The sequence below is a fragment of the Thermobia domestica genome, chromosome 9, assembly GCF_964235325.1.
Source record: "Thermobia domestica chromosome 9, izTheDome1.hap1.1, whole genome shotgun sequence".
NCBI classification, from domain to species: Eukaryota; Metazoa; Arthropoda; class Insecta; order Zygentoma; family Lepismatidae; genus Thermobia; species Thermobia domestica.
In genome coordinates, this window is record NC_137462.1 from 270683666 (window position 1) to 270702716 (window position 19051).

At 35.3% G+C, this 19051-nt stretch overlaps 1 protein-coding gene across 1 annotated transcript in view; it reads left to right on the forward strand.

The window, feature by feature from the left end:
• The window catches only part of LOC145660697 (ribosomal protein S6 kinase alpha-5-like), a 172073-nt gene that overhangs the window by 50537 nt on the left and 102485 nt on the right, over positions 1-19051 (forward strand). The window contains exon 3 of the mRNA XM_081726049.1: positions 17853-18071. Within this exon, the coding sequence (XP_081582175.1) occupies positions 17853-18071 (219 nt within the window). The remainder of the gene's footprint in view (positions 1-17852; positions 18072-19051) is intronic.

The following is a 19051-nucleotide window of genomic DNA, read 5'->3' on the forward strand; positions in this document are numbered from 1 at the left end:
CAGTAATGGCAGAATACCTATGATGATGATTTGGTTTTCAAAGTTTCAAACATTTCTTTATTGCGTTTAAGTTATTCAGAAAACGGTGGAGAATACAGAAAAGACATATTATTCATTAAGAGGCCTCATCCCGGCGAAATTAAAATACCGCTAATTTTACAGAAATTAAGTGATATCTTCAAATACATAAAAGATAATCAAAATGTGGAACAAGAGCGCCCTAGACAATATCATTTTACATGGGATACCGTTATCACGACTCACTTATCTGCTTTCGATTTCGAGCCATTTTGAAAATCGGCATTTATTTTCGCGTTTCTAAACGGCTGAAAACGGAAAACCACTAGGTGACTTGTCATAACGGTACCTCACGCAAAATAATATTGTCTAGGGCGCTGTTGTTCCACATTTCAATTATCTTTTTATCTCTTTGAAGATATCACATAATTACTGTAAAATTAGCGGTATTTTAATTTCGCCGGGATGAGGCCTCTTAACTGGTCATTCAGATGCTTGTTCTTTGTGAGTTGCCAAGTGTTTTCTTTGCCTATAAAATAGAGTTCCTTCGTGACTTGTTATTGCGCGTGGCGTTAGTGTATGAGGTCCCGGTTCTGTTCCCGGTGTGGAAAATCCTAATTTTGTTGTTGACTCAGCATCGTGTCGTAGTTGATAGAACTGCTTGAATTAATTCATTTCTTACCACAGTCGACCTCAATCAATTGAATAAGTCATGCTTAAAATCGGCTGCATCGTTTTTAGTTAGTCTTTCTTGAGTTCAGTTTTTGTGTTTTACTAGGGGGGGAGAGGAGAGCACGGTGACACGAGTTTTGAGGAGGGGGGAACGGTGACATGGGTTTTCCAAGTAGGTGGAACAGTGGTTTAGTGGTAGTGCGTGCGAGTGGTCTTTGGTTCGGTCCCACACTGTGTGAATTTTCGATGAACAACATCGTGACCTTTTTTTTTCGGTTTCTTCTTTTTCCTTCCACATTTTCATTCACTTTCATTAAATCGCCTGCAGTACATAATCGTAGGACGTAAAACGAAAAGATTTAATTTTTTAATTTCCATTTTTAGTGACTCAAAAAGAAGCCTGTACTTCTTTCGTTTTGTGTTGTCTTTTTTTTCCTCATGAATAATTAACTGGTTGTTAAACACACGCAATAGGAAATAATGATCGAAGGAGGAACATGGTTTTCGTTTAACGGTGAATGCGATTTGTGTTTATTTTTCAGTTGTAAGTAAAAATTTAGTCTTACTGTGCAGCATATATGTATTAAATACAGTAAAACCTGTCTTTATCGGGATCGAACAGGACTCGCAAAAATTTCTGTTTAGAGTCTTCATCCCGTCGAAATTAAAATACCGCTAATTTTACAGTAATTATGTGATATCTTTAAATATATAAAATATAATCGAAATGTGGAACAAGAGCGCCCTAGACAATATTATTTTACATGAGAAACCGTTATCACGACTCACTTATCTGCTTTAAATTTCGAGCCATTTTGAAAATCGGCATTTCTTTTCGCGTTTCTAAACAGTTGAAAACGGAAAGCCACTAGCTGACTTGTGATAACGGTACCTCACGCAAAATAATATTGTCTAGGGCGCTCTTGTTTCATAATTCAATTATCTTTTACCTATTTGAAGATACCACATAATTACTGTAAAATTAGCGGTATTTTAATTTCGCCGGGATGAAGACTCTTAAAGATAGGTTTCCGGCTAACGAAAGCAGACCTGTACAAAAATGGACATACCAAGATGTTGTACGTATCTTAATCAATTTATAGTATTTGTTTCTAGACCCAATTAATACACGTAAAACTTGCAATGAACAGAAATACTGTACACGCGTTCACTTAATTTGCCAATAGTCAAGGAGGGTTTTCTGTACACATCGCTGCTTGTCTGATAAACTTTACACAAAGACTTTAGCCTGAGAAAGCCAACTAAGCATGTCAGTGTCATTTCGAGGTAAACCAAATGTTGCTGTTCCTTTTAAACTTTTGACAGAATCTTAATAAATCTTTAGCCTACACTGTTCTCCCATCTGAATGCCTTATTTCTCTTCTTCCTCCACCTCCTCTTCTCCTTCCAGACTTTACATGAAATTCTCAAAGCATGTGTATCCGTCTTGTCTGCTTCGGTTTGCACATCACTGTCTGTTTCGCTAAAAATATGTCTAAACTCTCTAAAAATATAAATAATATAATATAAGGATGTTTAAGAACTTTCTAAATGCTGCACTCCGAAACTTGAAATTTTCCGTTAAGAAGCTTATTTTGATTTCCGTTGTCCGCATAATACAGTTTTCGTTTAATGAAGGAAATCTAACACAATTTTCGCCAGTAAATTTGTGAAACCGTCAAATATTTCCGTTTAATGCAAGTTTCCGTTTAATAAAGGGTCCGTTGGAGACATGTTTTACTGTACTACGTAATCTCAGATAGAACAGCGTTTGACAGAGCATGTCTTCTCAAAGTTGTATGCAAGTTAATTGTTTCAAGAAAGAAAGAAAGAAAAGATTAAAACACTTCTTTAGTAGAGAGCTGTTCTAAGTTTACATGCAACGTTGTATGATTGTATGCTTAGATTAACCTCGCATAGCACTTATCGAGAAATATTTTCTTGTTGCTGTTAGAACTTAATAGAATGTTCTTGCAATAAAGTGAACGAAGTGAAATAAATCTCTCTCTTTTTTTTTCTATCTCCTCTCAAGATATTGTTACGTAAGTCTCTTTTGAAGTAGCACCTATTGATGCTGGTAATATTGATCTGTCTTGGTTTTAAGTCACTGAACTCCGACCACGTGGCCCACGCTGCCTGCTTGTGAGACTTATGCCAAAAACACTTTACGAGACCAACAACTTCGATTTGAACTTGTAAAAGTACGGCAGAAGGGTTCAAAGTGGGATGCCCTTTGATTTTCTGATGTCGCTACTCCAGACTCTAAAGCACTTAAAAAAAAATATTCGTAAATGTACATGAATAATCCTTTAACAAGGATTTAACGTTTTAGAAGACTAGGAAGAAGGTCCTTGGTTCGATTCCACCCACATGAGTTTGTGGACTTTGATTCTCCTTCCCCCAATTCATCATTTACTTTTTCTCCCCCGCCCCTACTTTTTCACTGTACTACTTCTTCCTTTGTTAATAACTTGATTTATGAGTGCATCTCATTTAGGAGCCGCGTTGGCTCAGTGGTAGAGCGTTCACCTCTGGTGCGTGGGGTCCCTGGATCGATCCCAGCTCGCGCCAGATGAACTTTGTGGTGGACAAGCACCGTGTGCATGGGGTTCCTCGGGTTTTCCCCGTTTCCTCCCACTTTCTTCATTCCACCATTTTATTCGTTTGTCATCAATACCGTCTCCCTTAGCCTCGGTGCATAATCGTGGGACGTTAAACTGTAAGATTTCATTTCATTTCTAAATATACGTAAATAATACGTGAATGAAATATACGGTAACTTTTTTTTAAATAAATGATTAATATTGTAAATTGCAATCCGCAGAACTGAAATTTCACAAAGCAAAAGATCTTTATTGAATTATTGTTCAAATCTATTTGAAATCAAACGTTTAAATTTATCTTTTATCAAAAGGGGAAAGATGATGCTTTTCAGTATAAACTAATAGCATCAGAAGCCAAGATAACGACGTATTCAACAATCTGTTTTTGCGAAACACGTCACAAGTTATGTAAATCAATTTATTTTAGTACCCTGTTAAACTATTACAGAAGTATATTTCATTCTTGTGTACAAGTGTTATGTAGAAGTTTTTTTTTTTTTTAATTTTTGAGAAAAAAAGGTGTATTTAACACGCATAAGTACGAAATATTAATATTCCACCGCTGCGTTTTTGTAAAACTAGTTGCGAACAAAAAAAAAAAAAAAAAAAAAAAGGTATTGTACTCCAGTCAGTGAACTAAAAGTAGGAGTTTGGGGAACGAAGCACTCGTTGAGGAAGGTAGGACTCTAGGATGGTTTGCTTTGGCATCCGCCACTGTTGAAAAGGCGTTTGCTAGAGACGACAGACAAAGGAGAGCTCGCTCAGACGTTGCTTGAAATAGACACGAGCAGATCGCAGCATAAGACTTGGGTTTGATGCTTGAAAATAAAACCCTCTGGAAAATTAGCGAGAGAAGAACGCACATACTGACAAAGACGGGTATTTGGGCTTTCATGTTAGTTTTGTTAATTACTGTCTGAGGTGATCAGTGCTAAAAATAGACAGTTTCTTTGTTGCTGGATAACGGAGGATTTTGTGTTTATTCATATTTTTTTTTCGGTTTTCTTAATTGTAATTACGAAACATCTAAGCCCACATAACTCATTAAAATAATTGAGGTCAATAGTACAATTGGTATATTTTCCGTGAAATGTAGTTTAATTCAGAGTCGTTATTTTGAATATGTAGAGGGAACATTAATTGCCTTGTATGTGCGTCAACATTTATTAGAAGGACATCGTATTTGTAAATGTGTGTCCTTGTGATGGATCTGCGTAAACATTTCGAAATAATAATGGTGGATTGATGCAATTTCAGTTTTAAAGAGAAAGTCTAGCATTAATTGTGATTGATTTAAGTTCTTATAAATTACAATACTGACTTTCGTTGGTGTATAATCGAGAAAAAAGAAAAAGAAAGAACTTCCATCTCTTTTCTAGATTCTTTGTAGTACTGATTCCAGTCTAGAGGTCGCGATTGGTAGTGAGAAATTGTGCTACATTGGCTAAAGGAAATTATACAACGCATCGTCATCAGAAATCTAAATCTAAATCACGTACATACCGTTAGTATTTCTGTTGAGGGGTCCTCCCACACTTGAATATTACTTGTCTTTCACTGCCAAGGGATGCAATGGAATTAGTACTGGTTGGGTCGATATCGCTACAAGTACACTCATATCCAAAATTATTGTCGCATGTCTATAAAAATGTTGTTGTAGGAATATAAAATTTGATAACGAATTCGCCCGGTATTTCTTATAATGTTAGTATGTGTATAATCGGCAAAGACCTGTATGTGGCAAATTTCATGTCAAAAGAACAGAAAATAAGAACAATAAAACGAAAATAATACATTCTTGTCCATTTAGCAACATTTTATTTTACTCGTTATAATTTTCGTATTTATAATTCTTTTCCTCTGAAATTTACCACAAATATACATCTCCCGATTATACATATAGTATCAGTATTAAAAGTACCCTACAAAATCATTATCGTATTATATTCTTACAAAAAGACAGTTATAGATATGCGAAAATCATTTTGGACATGAGTGTACATACCATCTCCGTTTGCAGGTAGTAAGCTTCTGACTAAAAACAAGTGTTCAATTTTTAGAGTCATCGTTAAAAACAACATATTTCATATGCAACCTGTATCAAATATATATTTTTTCTTTTTGTCTATGATTGTACATAGGAAACAGTGTTTCCACATTAAGTATATATATATATATATATATATATATATATATATATATATATATATATATATATATATATATATATATATATATATATATATATATATATATACAGAGCATACACCACGCTACGTACAGTTATATCCAAAAGTAGGGGGCACGGTGGCTAAGTGGTAGAACGCTTATCTCTGGTGCGTGGGGGTCCCTGATTTGATTCCCGGTCAAGTAAATTTGTGGTGGTCAACATTAGTCCATGAGTTTTATCGGGGTACTCCCGTTTCCTTCTACTTGCTTATTCTACCAAATCTCCCATCATCATTTATTTGCTTTAACGTGGCCTCCCTTAGAGCATGAGAAGATAAGCAATCGTAGGACGTTAGGCTGAAAGATGTTTACATTCAAAAGTAAATTCTCATTGATTGGATAACTTCTCAAAAAGATATATATAACAGTACACTTTAACAGTAATCAATTCGCCCATAAAAAAATAATAACTTTACACCCTTACGCAAAATCGCGGTTATAGAGGACAATATGGAATTCCACTTTTTAAATCACGTATACATACAGACGCAGAAGTGTATACTATTTAAAATCAACACACGCTGTTTAAAATCATTTATCATTATCGTTATTATTTGAAAAGGAAATGCATAAGCACTTTTTTCTTGACCTTTATGTTAGATAAAACTCTCAACAGTTAGTTAATTCTGATAAATTGACCCTTGAAATAGTTATTTGTTATGCGTATTAACTATTTATTTCTTAAGGATTTATTTTTTTCATTTTTAGCAGAAATGAAAATCGCTTTTGACGGCCTCTGAATAAAATGGTTTTGCAAATTATATCTGAGATGTTCTTATTTTTTATATATTTTTTGAAAGACACTGTGTTTACGTCATCTCTGAAGATACTATGACGTAAGAACTTTCATCAAGAAAGTGTAGGATCAGTTTCTCTTGTGTATCTTAAACTGGTGTTGTAGTGCTTTCTTTAAAGCGAATCCTGTATATTTTCCACTTTTAATAAGCACGCTAATTCCTTCACTCCCTGTTCTAGAGCATTTTGAACACTGCTCACCGCGTTTCACATTGTTTCATTAGCCGTCCTTGGATTCTACATAAGATGACACAGATACCTACTTAACAGTCCCATCAGCCTTTTTGCTCCAACCATACTCTTCATATTTCCTGTATACTCAGTATCAAGGTCATAGGAGGAGGCATCACATTTTTATTATTATTATGTAACATATTACTTAATATGTAATGGGATCAGCGCTCGGTCAAATCTACACTGTCGGAGAGGAGGCGGTTGGATTGTTTCGCCTGCAATGTTTTCGTCACCTATATTCACGAAGAAATTAAATGTCGACTAAAAGCAGGGAATTCGTATTACTATTCGGTTCAAAATCTCTTGTCGTCGCGAATTCTGTCGAGGAATCTGAAGCTTAAAATATACAAAACGATCAGTGGAGAGCTTTTGTGAACGCGGCATTGAATCTCCGGGTTCCATAGGCCATAGAGTGAGTTAGTATATTTTCATAAAGGAGTTTTAAGTTATAATACATCTTTCAAATAATTTAGTTTAATAATGCTCTTAAGACTTGACATGAATTTACCCTTGAAACCTTGTGGGAATATCCAATATAGAGGTTAAATGATGCCTCGTACGTAATATTTGCATGTGCCTATCGCTCTATTAATTCTGTTGGACACGAAACAAGTGTATAATGCATTCATACAAATTTAAACTGTACGACAAGCTTTATAGCAGTCATTTTTGTTGTAGAAGATCCTGATTCATTTCGAAAAGAAATGAAAATCAAATATTTCAGTTTAAAGTCCCTCGCTATGTGCTTCAGGCTAAGGAAAACGGATGATTTAAGAACCTGCCGTACTAAAAATAATACAAAGTGTACAGTTTTTCTTGTACTTGTTTTTCATAAGTGAAAGCAGATCATGAAATGCAACTTACCACAATCATAGATAACGTTATTGTACAACACAAAATATGAACCTGAAGAATTTTCAGTATTGCTATCCATAGAAATTACAGTGTTGCCAGAATAACAATTCCCCCAGTATCTAAGTTAAGGCAGCGACTAGAGGAACGAACACAACTGCATTTTGTGTCAGAGCGGTAAACAGGCTTAATATGATTTTATTGTAACTTGTCAATTTTTATTATACTCATTCTTAAAAGAAACAATCAATATAAAGCTTCCAAAGACGTGCTATGTTGAGTAAGTTTCAGACAAATAAGTGTAAACATTCTTATCCCGTAATATCGTTAGAGTCTCGTAAATAAGGTAAACAAATTTAAGATACTCGAGTAAATCCCTTCGGAGGTACCTATCTGAGCAACGAACGCAGATAGGGTCCATAGCTATGGAGAAACGTGTATTCGCAAAATAAGGAATCAGTGAGAGAATCAGCAAGCGTCGACAATATAATTATTTTGATCAATTGGCCAAACTATAATAATGGTAGTACTATGTATATATATATATATTTCTGTGTAGTGTACTTGAATATGAAATATTTGTGTAGTTAGTGTTGTGTAACGATTTTTATTGTGAATTGTATTATTTACCAACTGATATAGTATGTGTACAAAGCTATGTTTTGTTTATGCAAATCTTTTAATATTGAAAATTCATTAGCGTTCATTAGAAACAGTGCACTAAATTTTCTCAAAAGCATACTATCGCTTCTAAACTATTTCTCCAGTAAGTCTTGCAAGCAACCTAAATCATTAATTCTTTCATTCCGCAATCCGATTCTTAAACTTATTTCCATTTCTTTTATTAATAAAAAGAGGTAGTAACTGTGGGCGAATTACTTAATAGTCGTTTATGTCTAGGGGGAAAACAATAAATCATTTTGCTAATTAATATTCAGTTTAATAGAAATTTTTGTTTGTATAACTACGTCATAGTAATTATAAAGAATCGAATATTGTCAGTATAGTTGAGTAGAAATAGATTGTTGCTAAATTTTACAGTCAAGATTGAATAACTTGAATATTACGTTGTACAGTGAAGAATGTGTTAAGAGAAATCATATTATTTGGTCAAAACAGTCAAAAGTCTGATTCATTTTCAGTAAAGTCAATTAATTCATTTTTCTTGTAAATCCAAATTAACTTAGTGAAGTAGATATCACCTTCTTTCTCGTTAAATTTATTAAAAGTCTATTTGACGTTAGAACCAAAGCATTTATGTGGTTATCATTTCAAAGATATGCCTATTTCTTTAACTGATATTAGCATACCTAGAAGTTATTTCAAATTACCCTGAACAGAAAAAGTTGAAGCACGGTTACATTGACCATCAGAAATTTTTTTATCTAAATTAACTCATTTTTTTTTAACTTTAAATTAAACTTTCCTTGTTTGTTGCTTTTAAACTATTTTTGCTATCTCCACACACTTCGGTGACAGAGTGATAGTCAGTGTAGCCAACTGAACAAGCCATTAGCGAAAAATCTTTCTTTCAGCTTTGCAGCTTGTGAGATTTTTGCTCCGCATGTTTAAATCACTTAACTATTAACTACGCACCTGTTTTCCTAGCGCCTTGGAGACACCGTTATGGGGAAAACAGGATCGATTAGACTTAGGTCATCTTTCGTTATATATATCATTTTTTTTTTAATTCCTAACCATCTTAGCAAAACTGTATCTTTACCTTGGAGAACTGAAGTTCGAGCCCCGTGGAGTCAACTTCAATTGTCCAAACTCTCATTCATTTTTTTTATTTGTGTAATAGGCAGATGAGTTGTCGCTCATCAATACCATTCACTTTTCAAGTACAAGGTCAGGTATTCATTTCTCTGATGCATATTAGGCTCATCCGTGAGTGCCTTAATTATTCATTCTAGTTCAGATTAAATATGCAAATTAGAGATAAGGAATCGAATTCCGAAAACAATACGTTTCATATTCTTCGTCGCCCAAATACGTAAGATCTGCTTATTCGTAATATCACGCAGTAATTCTATTTGGCAGCCCGAGCAGAAATTTTCCTTTAATTATTAGTAATTTTCTATCGTTGCAAAACTTAGTGCCCGAAACCATAACATTATCATTACAAACCTTGGCTTCCAATACCGGAACCCCCAGTGTTACAAGAAATGGCGCAACCGAACTAGGACCAAAGTACAGTGTTACAAGAAATGGCTTCCCGAACAGGAACCCGAATGCGTAGTTAATCTTATTTCAGGGACCCGAATGCGTAGTTAATCTTATTTGAAGGACCAACATGCGTAGTTAATTTTATTTCAGGACCAAAAAGCGTAGTAAGTGTTAAAAAAAAAAAAAAAGTAGGAAATCTAGTTTGGAGAAGCATACATAGTAAATTTCGAACAGCGAACGAAAACAGTAATCAAGTCTATTCCGTAATACTAAAATTAAGAATGGGAAGCGTGATAGGAAATTAGGTAACTTTGTATTCAAAGAATCATTATTTCGAGATTACCCGTAGGGAACGATTAAGCGTTCTACTCCCCCTCGCAACCAATTTTATTTCTTTTCAGCACATGCGTAAAAAAAAAAAAAAATAATAATAATAATAATAATAATAATAATAATAATTGTTCTTACCTCATGTTTGTTTGTTGGTTTATGTGATTGGAAGAGAAAAGAGATACACCATTTTGTTTGTTAAAAAAAAAAGAGAAGAAAAGAAGGAAAGAAGAAAACAAAAAGGTAATGCACCAGGTAAGCGACTAATATAAGTGAACATGCAAATTCTTGGCATATTGATGCATAAATTTAGCTAAGTGTGTTTCTAGTGAATAACATTAGTATTAACATAATTATATATTCATATATAGATATAGGTTTAGAATAGGTCAGATTTAATACTTTTATTTACACATGCATTTTATTACTTACATATTATTGTGTTTTAGACATGTTATCTGTTAATTAATACACTATTTGTATATACACATAAATATCCATATGAATATAGTAAAAAAAAAAAAAAAAAAAAAAAAAACAAGAATGAACTAAGTTGTTGTGGAAAACGTGTGGTGATAAAGTAGCTTGGCATGCTACATTGATGAAATAGTAATATTTTTGCGTATTAAGGTGAACTTAGAGTACGAAATTTAGAGTGATTGACAGCATAGGTCAGATAATTAGAATTAATTTTAGACAAATTTTAATAAGAATCATTCTGACAATCCAGTTATTTAAGCTCTACTTGCAGATGCCACAGTTGAGGCCATCTACCTTGAGGCAACGACCAAGAAACAGGATGTCTGCCATGGAAGAAGCACAACGTTGTCGCACGTGTGGACGTGACCTATGGGAACAGGATTTGGATCCCACGGATGAGGCTCAAAATTGTCCTGAATGTGGTGACCAGAGGAATACAAGTCCAGTTATGGAAAATGATGTCACTCAAGGAAGTAGAGACAACATTCAACAGCATCACAGGCCGAACAGCACTAATGGCGATTTTCAGGAATCTCTTCTATCAGCGTTACATGAGTTCATGAGACAACAAAAAGAAGAAAACAAGAAAAACGAAGAATTTAGAGAAGAACAGAGGAAGAAAATCGAAGAATTTAGAGAAGAACAAAATAGAAAACTTGACAAGCTCATGGAAAAACAAGACCATTTGGCAGAATACCTCTCGAGGAAACGACAGGAGCAAGCCAGGAGGCTGGACGAACACGAGAAGTCGAACACGGAAGTACTGGAGGAACTTCCATCAGAAGCAATTGTGCAGGATACACACCAGGAAGCCAAACAAACCCCCACACCTGCAGAGATAAGCACAAGTGTTTCCAACGCTGTGAACGCTCCAAAATTCAAGAGCAAACGTAAACTGTGTGGAAGAATGATCCCTGGTAGGACAAGAATACAACCAAGACGAAACAAAAATACAAGAATGAAAGGTTTCCACGACAAACGTCCAGTATGGCAACGCAGCCATAACTACTGCAGGAGGAATAATCACCTGAAGGTACGGAGAAAACAGGCCGAAGACTCCAGAAATGTAGAAGGAAAAGGAGTACTTGAGTTCGAGGACCAAGACTCATGGACAACTTACAACGGCCAGAGAAATCCATGTGACCGGCAAGATACACACAGTCAGGCCAGAGCAGTAGAGACACAGGAGATAAGTGACGATAACTGGCAGAACGAAGCAAATCCGCCAAGAAGTTATTTTCATGATGAAGGCACCAGAGAAGACCACAAGTCAGAAGCGGAATGTAAAAGTGGCCAACAGAATACATTGATTGCCAATAGGAAAGTGGTGAGCACTCAGGAAATGAGCAATGCCAATTGGCAGTACTTACATTGTATCAAGGAAAGCCTGGAAAATGACAAGAATGGTATCGGCATTGTCACCATTCACCCGGCTATGACATTTGTATACTAAAAATTGACTCCAACGGTCCAGGTTCGAGTCGAGGTTACGTGACCGCTTGCTGGAAAACAGACTAAGATACACAATGGCATGAAAACTAATGGAAGCACAGAAATACAATGATTGTAGGCAAGAAGTAAAGAAAAATTGCAAGAAGATACTGCAAGAAAAGTATAAGTCAAGAATCAAGTACTAGCGCGAAGAAAGAAAACTTAGCAGGAAACTGATGAAAGAAAGATAAGAGAATTGTGTCTATAGCTCAGTTGAATGTACCTGCATCTCTTATCCAAGCGGCTAACCCTAGAAGTTAAACATAAAGAATAAGAATGTGTACTATATGGAAGCATAATGCCCAGAAATGAATTTGTTTACCAGCATTTGTTTTAACTTTATTTCAGATATCGGATGTGAGGCAATCAAAATTACAGAGGAAGATTGGAAAAAGATGTTCACCAATGTGCGCAACCCAGCATTGAAACCGGCCCAGGAGATGTAATTTTTGTTATGCACGAAGAAGTGCCTGTATACGGAGCAATCGGTAGAGATGGATTCCCGATTTGAGCTCTCTGAAGTGGAGTTTTGCGTTTAGAGCAGAGACTCAACGCACCCCTTCGCCTTGGTGATGATACCTGCGAAAACGCGCCGAGCCTAAGAATAGTGAGCTACGAGCTGCGAGCAGATGACAATTCCACCAAGATGTTTGCAAGTTCCCACAATTGGATGTTCGCGACTTGGAACTTTGCCTTAATCATTTTACTCTCCTTATATTTTAAAGTTATGGTACTGAAGAAGAATCATGGCCGAAGAATAAAAGCAAAAGTGCGAGCAGTGGCTTTGCCCTCGCACATGGAGGAATTGAAGCTCCATGCCACCCTCTGTAACCAATGCTCTCTTTCCCGATGATACAAGACGCTGAAGATTATATAATATTGTTGTTTTGTTGTTTTGTTACCTAGGGCAGCCAGCACTTTGGAAGAAATATAAGAAGTCGTATCCCGCGCAGAGAATTTAAAGAAGAACTCCAAGAGACAATTAAGAATAAGGTCATATTATTTAAAACATGCCTGATAAGCTTGTGTCCAGCAGCTTGAACTGACCACCAACTCAATACCTGAGACCTCTCATCTAGATTGAGATTATCTCTCTCAGCATGCACGAAATTTTAACATTAGGGTTCGGATTTTTCGTGAATTTATAAATTTTCTTCTTCAACATAGATTAGGGTTAGGATTTTCATGTATTTGTACTTTTTGTCAGAATTTGAACTTTTATATTTATCAAATGTTACTTCTCCTTAGATGCAGCCGTGCCTCACTCTGTTGCAGCACTTGCTACATCTTGGGAGGGGGGTATTGTGACAATCACGCTCACACACTAAAATTAATTGTTCTTATATTCAAATTAAAACATCTTTATATGTAAATTCAATTTATTTTAAAAAGTCAAGGAAAATTTTATTTTGTTTCATTTAGCAACCGAGCAACCTCTTTCATTTGTCCCAGGTAAAGAAGTTTCTCTGCTTTTCAGAAAGAAAAAAAAAACATAAGACGGTAACCGCACTAATAGACCACCCACTTTTCTACCTCGCCAGTAAACGGTAATGGAATTTGCTATTGTTACTCCAGCCATACTGTCGCACTACCTAAGTACCTCGATATCGCAAATATCACGTCACAGACACACAGGAACCAAAATTTTTTATCTACAATCTTCGCAAGTGCTTATGAAACTCTTTAACATCACGTACGAGCCCAGAACAGACGCTAGAGACCCAAGCCAAATTATCAACCGATTTTTGGGAAATGGTGTCACGAACTTAAAGCGGCGAATCAGAATCCGAAATTCAAAATTCACAAAGAGAAGAATGAAGCGTCTATTTTTTTAAAAAAAATAAAGAAAGCTGGGAGAACGCCTACACGGAAGAGAGGTTACTCTAAGTCGACACTTCATCGTGAAAACATCACCAACACGCGATTCATAAGCGTACGTCAACTCATATGTACATATATATATATATATATATATTTAAGTGTTTAAATTTCAGAAAAATGGCTAGCTAGACACCCGTTAGCAGCCAGTTACTTAAATCACGCGTTATCCACAGCAACTTCGTCGTTACAAGATTATTTATACAAATGTTTAAAACATCGACAGATAATTCTTATCATCTTACGGTAACGCTACATAAATGGTGATGTTGAAGTGAGTCTGTGATTCTATATACGTTGATTTCCCGCATAAAGTGCAAAGACAGGAAAAGTAGTGCGATGTATGGCGGATATATATATAAACTGTGCGAGTGAAATTTAAGTGCAGATGGATTTGATAAGTGACGCATCGTTGCATTTCAACAACATGGAGATGAAGGACGGAGACACGGGTTCGATCCCCAATACTCGAGACAGATGCCTTGCCACAGGAAGACCCAGACGCTTCAGACAAACGAGGACCTCTTCTCCGGGAGTTGAATCCAGAGGACAGCGGGGTCTGAGAAGGGACATTAGGAAGCATTGTGACGGTCAGTTAAGTACAGTGCAGTTTTCTTCTGAAGTGTGGAAATATAAGCGGAAGGACTTATTAAGGTAGGACAAAGTATTCTGCTATTTTCTTTATTGAAGAAGGACTATGGCCAATATTTCCGTGATTCGTGATCTCCATACTCACCTTTTCCTAGAAACTTCGGGACATTGTTTATTCATACGGAACTGTCCGTAAACATTTAGAGCATTTTTTTTCTTTCTTTTTAAAAGAAGTAAACAAATAGCCTAATGCCTTGGTTGCATTTCCAAAATTAATTCACTGATATAGGAACTGTTAATTTCATTCTTGAATAAGTACCATAAAATTTTTGATTATTTTACTAGTGAAATTTGTATACATTGATTTGATCTTCAATCATGCATTTATTTGTAATCGTAATGTGTCAATATTTAGATCCTTGAAGCCGTCATTATAATAATTTATATGCAATCCAGTATTTATTTATATCAAGTATGGATTATTTCTCTTTTAAACATAAATCGCGTTTAAGATGTGTGAATGTAATGTAATTTCGGTTTTGAGTAAACTATGATTTAGCGTCAAAGTCTAGTTTTTCAAATTTTAACATTTGTATAGGTTGTGTTAGGGAAATATGTGTCAGAGCGGTAAACAGGCTTAATATGATTTTATTGTAACTTGTCAATTTTTATTATACTCATTCTTAAAAGAAACAATCAATATAAAGCTTCCAAAGACGTGCTATGTTGAGTAAGTTTCAGACAAATAAGTGTAAACATTCTTATCCCGTAATATCGTTAGAGTCTCGTAAATAAGGTAAACAAATTTAAGATACTCGAGTAAATCCCTTCGGAGGTACCTATCTGAGCAACGAACGCAGATAGGGTCCATAGCTATGGAGAAACGTGTATTCGCAAAATAAGGAATCAGTGAGAGAATCAGCAAGCGTCGACAATATAATTATTTTGATCAATTGGCCAAACTATAATAATGGTAGTACTATGTATATATATATATATTTCTGTGTAGTGTACTTGAATATGAAATATTTGTGTAGTTAGTGTTGTGTAACGATTTTTATTGTGAATTGTATTATTTACCAACTGATATAGTATGTGTACAAAGCTATGTTTTGTTTATGCAAATCTTTTAATATTGAAAATTCATTAGCGTTCATTAGAAACAGTGCACTAAATTTTCTCAAAAGCATACTATCGCTTCTAAACTATTTCTCCAGTAAGTCTTGCAAGCAACCTAAATCATTAATTCTTTCATTCCGCAATCCGATTCTTAAACTTATTTCCATTTCTTTTATTAATAAAAAGAGGTAGTAACTGTGGGCGAATTACTTAATAGTCGTTTATGTCTAGGGGGAAAACAATAAATCATTTTGCTAATTAATATTCAGTTTAATAGAAATTTTTGTTTGTATAACTACGTCATAGTAATTATAAAGAATCGAATATTGTCAGTATAGTTGAGTAGAAATAGATTGTTGCTAAATTTTACAGTCAAGATTGAATAACTTGAATATTACGTTGTACAGTGAAGAATGTGTTAAGAGAAATCATATTATTTGGTCAAAACAGTCAAAAGTCTGATTCATTTTCAGTAAAGTCAATTAATTCATTTTTCTTGTAAATCCAAATTAACTTTCTTGTTGATTTTTGTAGATATCACCTTCTTTCTCGTTAAATTTATTAAAAGTCTATTTGACGTTAGAACCAAAGCATTTATGTGGTTATCATTTCAAAGATATGCCTATTTCTTTAACTGATATTAGCATACCTAGAAGTTATTTCAAATTACCCTGAACAGAAAAAGTTGAAGCACGGTTACATTGACCATCAGAAATTTTTTTATCTAAATTAACTCATTTTTTTTAACTTTAAATTAAACTTTCCTTGTTTGTTGCTTTTAAACTATTTTTGCTATCTCCACACACTTCGGTGACAGAGTGATAGTCAGTGTAGCCAACTGAACAAGCCATTAGCGAAAAATCTTTCTTTCAGCTTTGCAGCTTGTGAGATTTTTGCTCCGCATGTTTAAATCACTTAACTATTAACTACGCACCTGTTTTCCTAGCGCCTTGGAGACACCGTTATGGGGAAAACAGGATCGATTAGACTTAGGTCATCTTTCGTTATATATATCATTTTTTTTTTAATTCCTAACCATCTTAGCAAAACTGTATCTTTACCTTGGAGAACTGAAGTTCGAGCCCCGTGGAGTCAACTTCAATTGTCCAAACTCTCATTCATTTTTTTTATTTGTGTAATAGGCAGATGAGTTGTCGCTCATCAATACCATTCACTTTTCAAGTACAAGGTCAGGTATTCATTTCTCTGATGCATATTAGGCTCATCCGTGAGTGCCTTAATTATTCATTCTAGTTCAGATTAAATATGCAAATTAGAGATAAGGAATCGAATTCCGAAAACAATACGTTTCATATTCTTCGTCGCCCAAATACGTAAGATCTGCTTCTTCGTAATATCACGCAGTAATTCTATTTGGCAGCCCGAGCAGAAATTTTCCTTTAATTATTAGTAATTTTCTATCGTTGCAAAACTTAGTGCCCGAAACCATAACATTATCATTACAAACCTTGGCTTCCAATACCGGAACCCCCAGTGTTACAAGAAATGGCGCAACCGAACTAGGACCAAAGTACAGTGTTACAATTTGATTACGTATCTTCGTATGTTGTTTTGGTATCATGTGAACTACTTTTTAAGTAATCACAAATAAATAATTATTTAGTTTGTAATAAACAAAATAACAGCTATTAAGATTAAATAATAATGTTATTTAAAAAGTAGTTCACAGGATACCAAGAGAACATGATACGTAATCAAATGCAGTTGAGTTCGTTCCTCTAGTCGCTGGCTTAACTTAGATTTTCGGGGAATTGTTTTCTGGTAACATTGTAATTTCTATGGATGGCAACACTGAAAATTCTGCAGGTTCATATTTTCTGTTGTAGAATAACGTTATCTATGATTGTGATAAGTTGCATTTCATTATCTCGTTTCACTTATGAAAAACAAGCAATAGAAAATGGTAAATTTTGTATCATTTTTAGTATGTCATGTTTTTAAGGCATGTGAATGGTGATGGAAGAATTGGTGGAATGAGAAGTTGGGAGGAAACTGGAGTACCTCTAGAAAGCTCTCGAACACGATGTTGTCCACCACAAACTTGGTCGGCGATCGAAGAACTAGGATCTGAGCCACTTATCTCCCCCCTCCCCAATTCGATTCGTGTGAGAATACATATCTGTTCATATCTCAAGTTAACTGTTCAATAAATAATTGTTAAACAATGATATAATTTTGTTGCTGGAAATCTCAGGTTCAATTCCTGATAAGGTAGGGGACCTTGAAAATAACTAATACCCAGGGTATTATTATAAATGAAAATTAATGAAATTTAAACGTTGTTAATTCACAGTTAGTTGTAATATGATCTGTTTGTGTGTTTCTTCTTGCAGTTAGCATTAAACGTGCATTTATTTGTTGTCTTTCCAGCTTATGGGAAAGTGTTCCTGGTGAGGAAGAAAGGAGGTAACGACGACGGGAAGCTATATGCGATGAAGGTGTTGAAAAAGGCTGCAATTGTACAGAAGAAAAAGACTACAGAACATACAAAGACTGAAAGACAAGTGCTCGAAGCTGTTCGACAGTCTCCATTCCTTGTCACTCTCCACTATGCCTTCCAGACAGAGGCCAAGCTACATCTCATTCTGGGTAAGTACACAGTTCATTCGTTAAAGAAATATATAAACCTTCTCTGGAAATGTAGTGTTGTGGCGGATTTAAAGCATTCTGTAATGCTACAATTTTCCTGCTCAGATATTTTGGTGTCAGTATGCAATTAATTCAGAAGGCAATAATAAGTTTGTAAGGAGCTCGGAGTTACACTGTCTGTGTGTTTTTGATGAGTCGCCATCAATTTTGTCCAGGATGTAGAGGATCAATTGGGTTCCTTGTCGTAGGGGATTCATTCACTTGATCAAAAGTATGAAGAATCGAAAGCTAGTTCCCCGTATAAATGTATGTGAGGGAGTTTGTAAATCCCTAGCTGTCAGGCAACTTTTCTAGCGACAGAGCTGTGTGGGTTGCATATATTCAAGTTATAGATACGAGGTGTAGTCAGAAAGTTCCCGTAATTTCGTTGTACTTCTCAATTACCACACTAGAAATATAGATTTACTTAATTGCCTTCAAAGTAGGCACCTTCGAAACATACATTTGCTCCACCGCTCCTGCGATTGCTCGAAACACCGACGAAGGGCCTCTGTTGGTATCTCCTAAAGTTCAGCCATCGCGTTGGTTTTTATGTTTTCTGCGGTGACGAAACGGGTACCGATGCCGTTTCCTTAAGAGGTCCCATCACTGCGAAATTAAAATATCGCTAATTTTACAGTAATTCTGTTATATCTTCAAATATATAAAAGATAATCAAAAAGTGGAACAAGACCTCCCTAGACAATATTATTTTACATGAGATACCGTTATCACCACTCACTTATCTATTTTCGATTTCAAGCCATTTAGGAGAACCCCGGCATTTATTCTCGCGTTTCTAAATGGCTGCAAACGGAAGGCTACTAGGTGACTCGTGATAACGGTACTTCATGCAAAATAATATTGTCTAGGGCGCTCTTGATCCACATTTCGATTATCTTTTATCTATTTGAAGATATCACAGAATTACTGTGAAATTA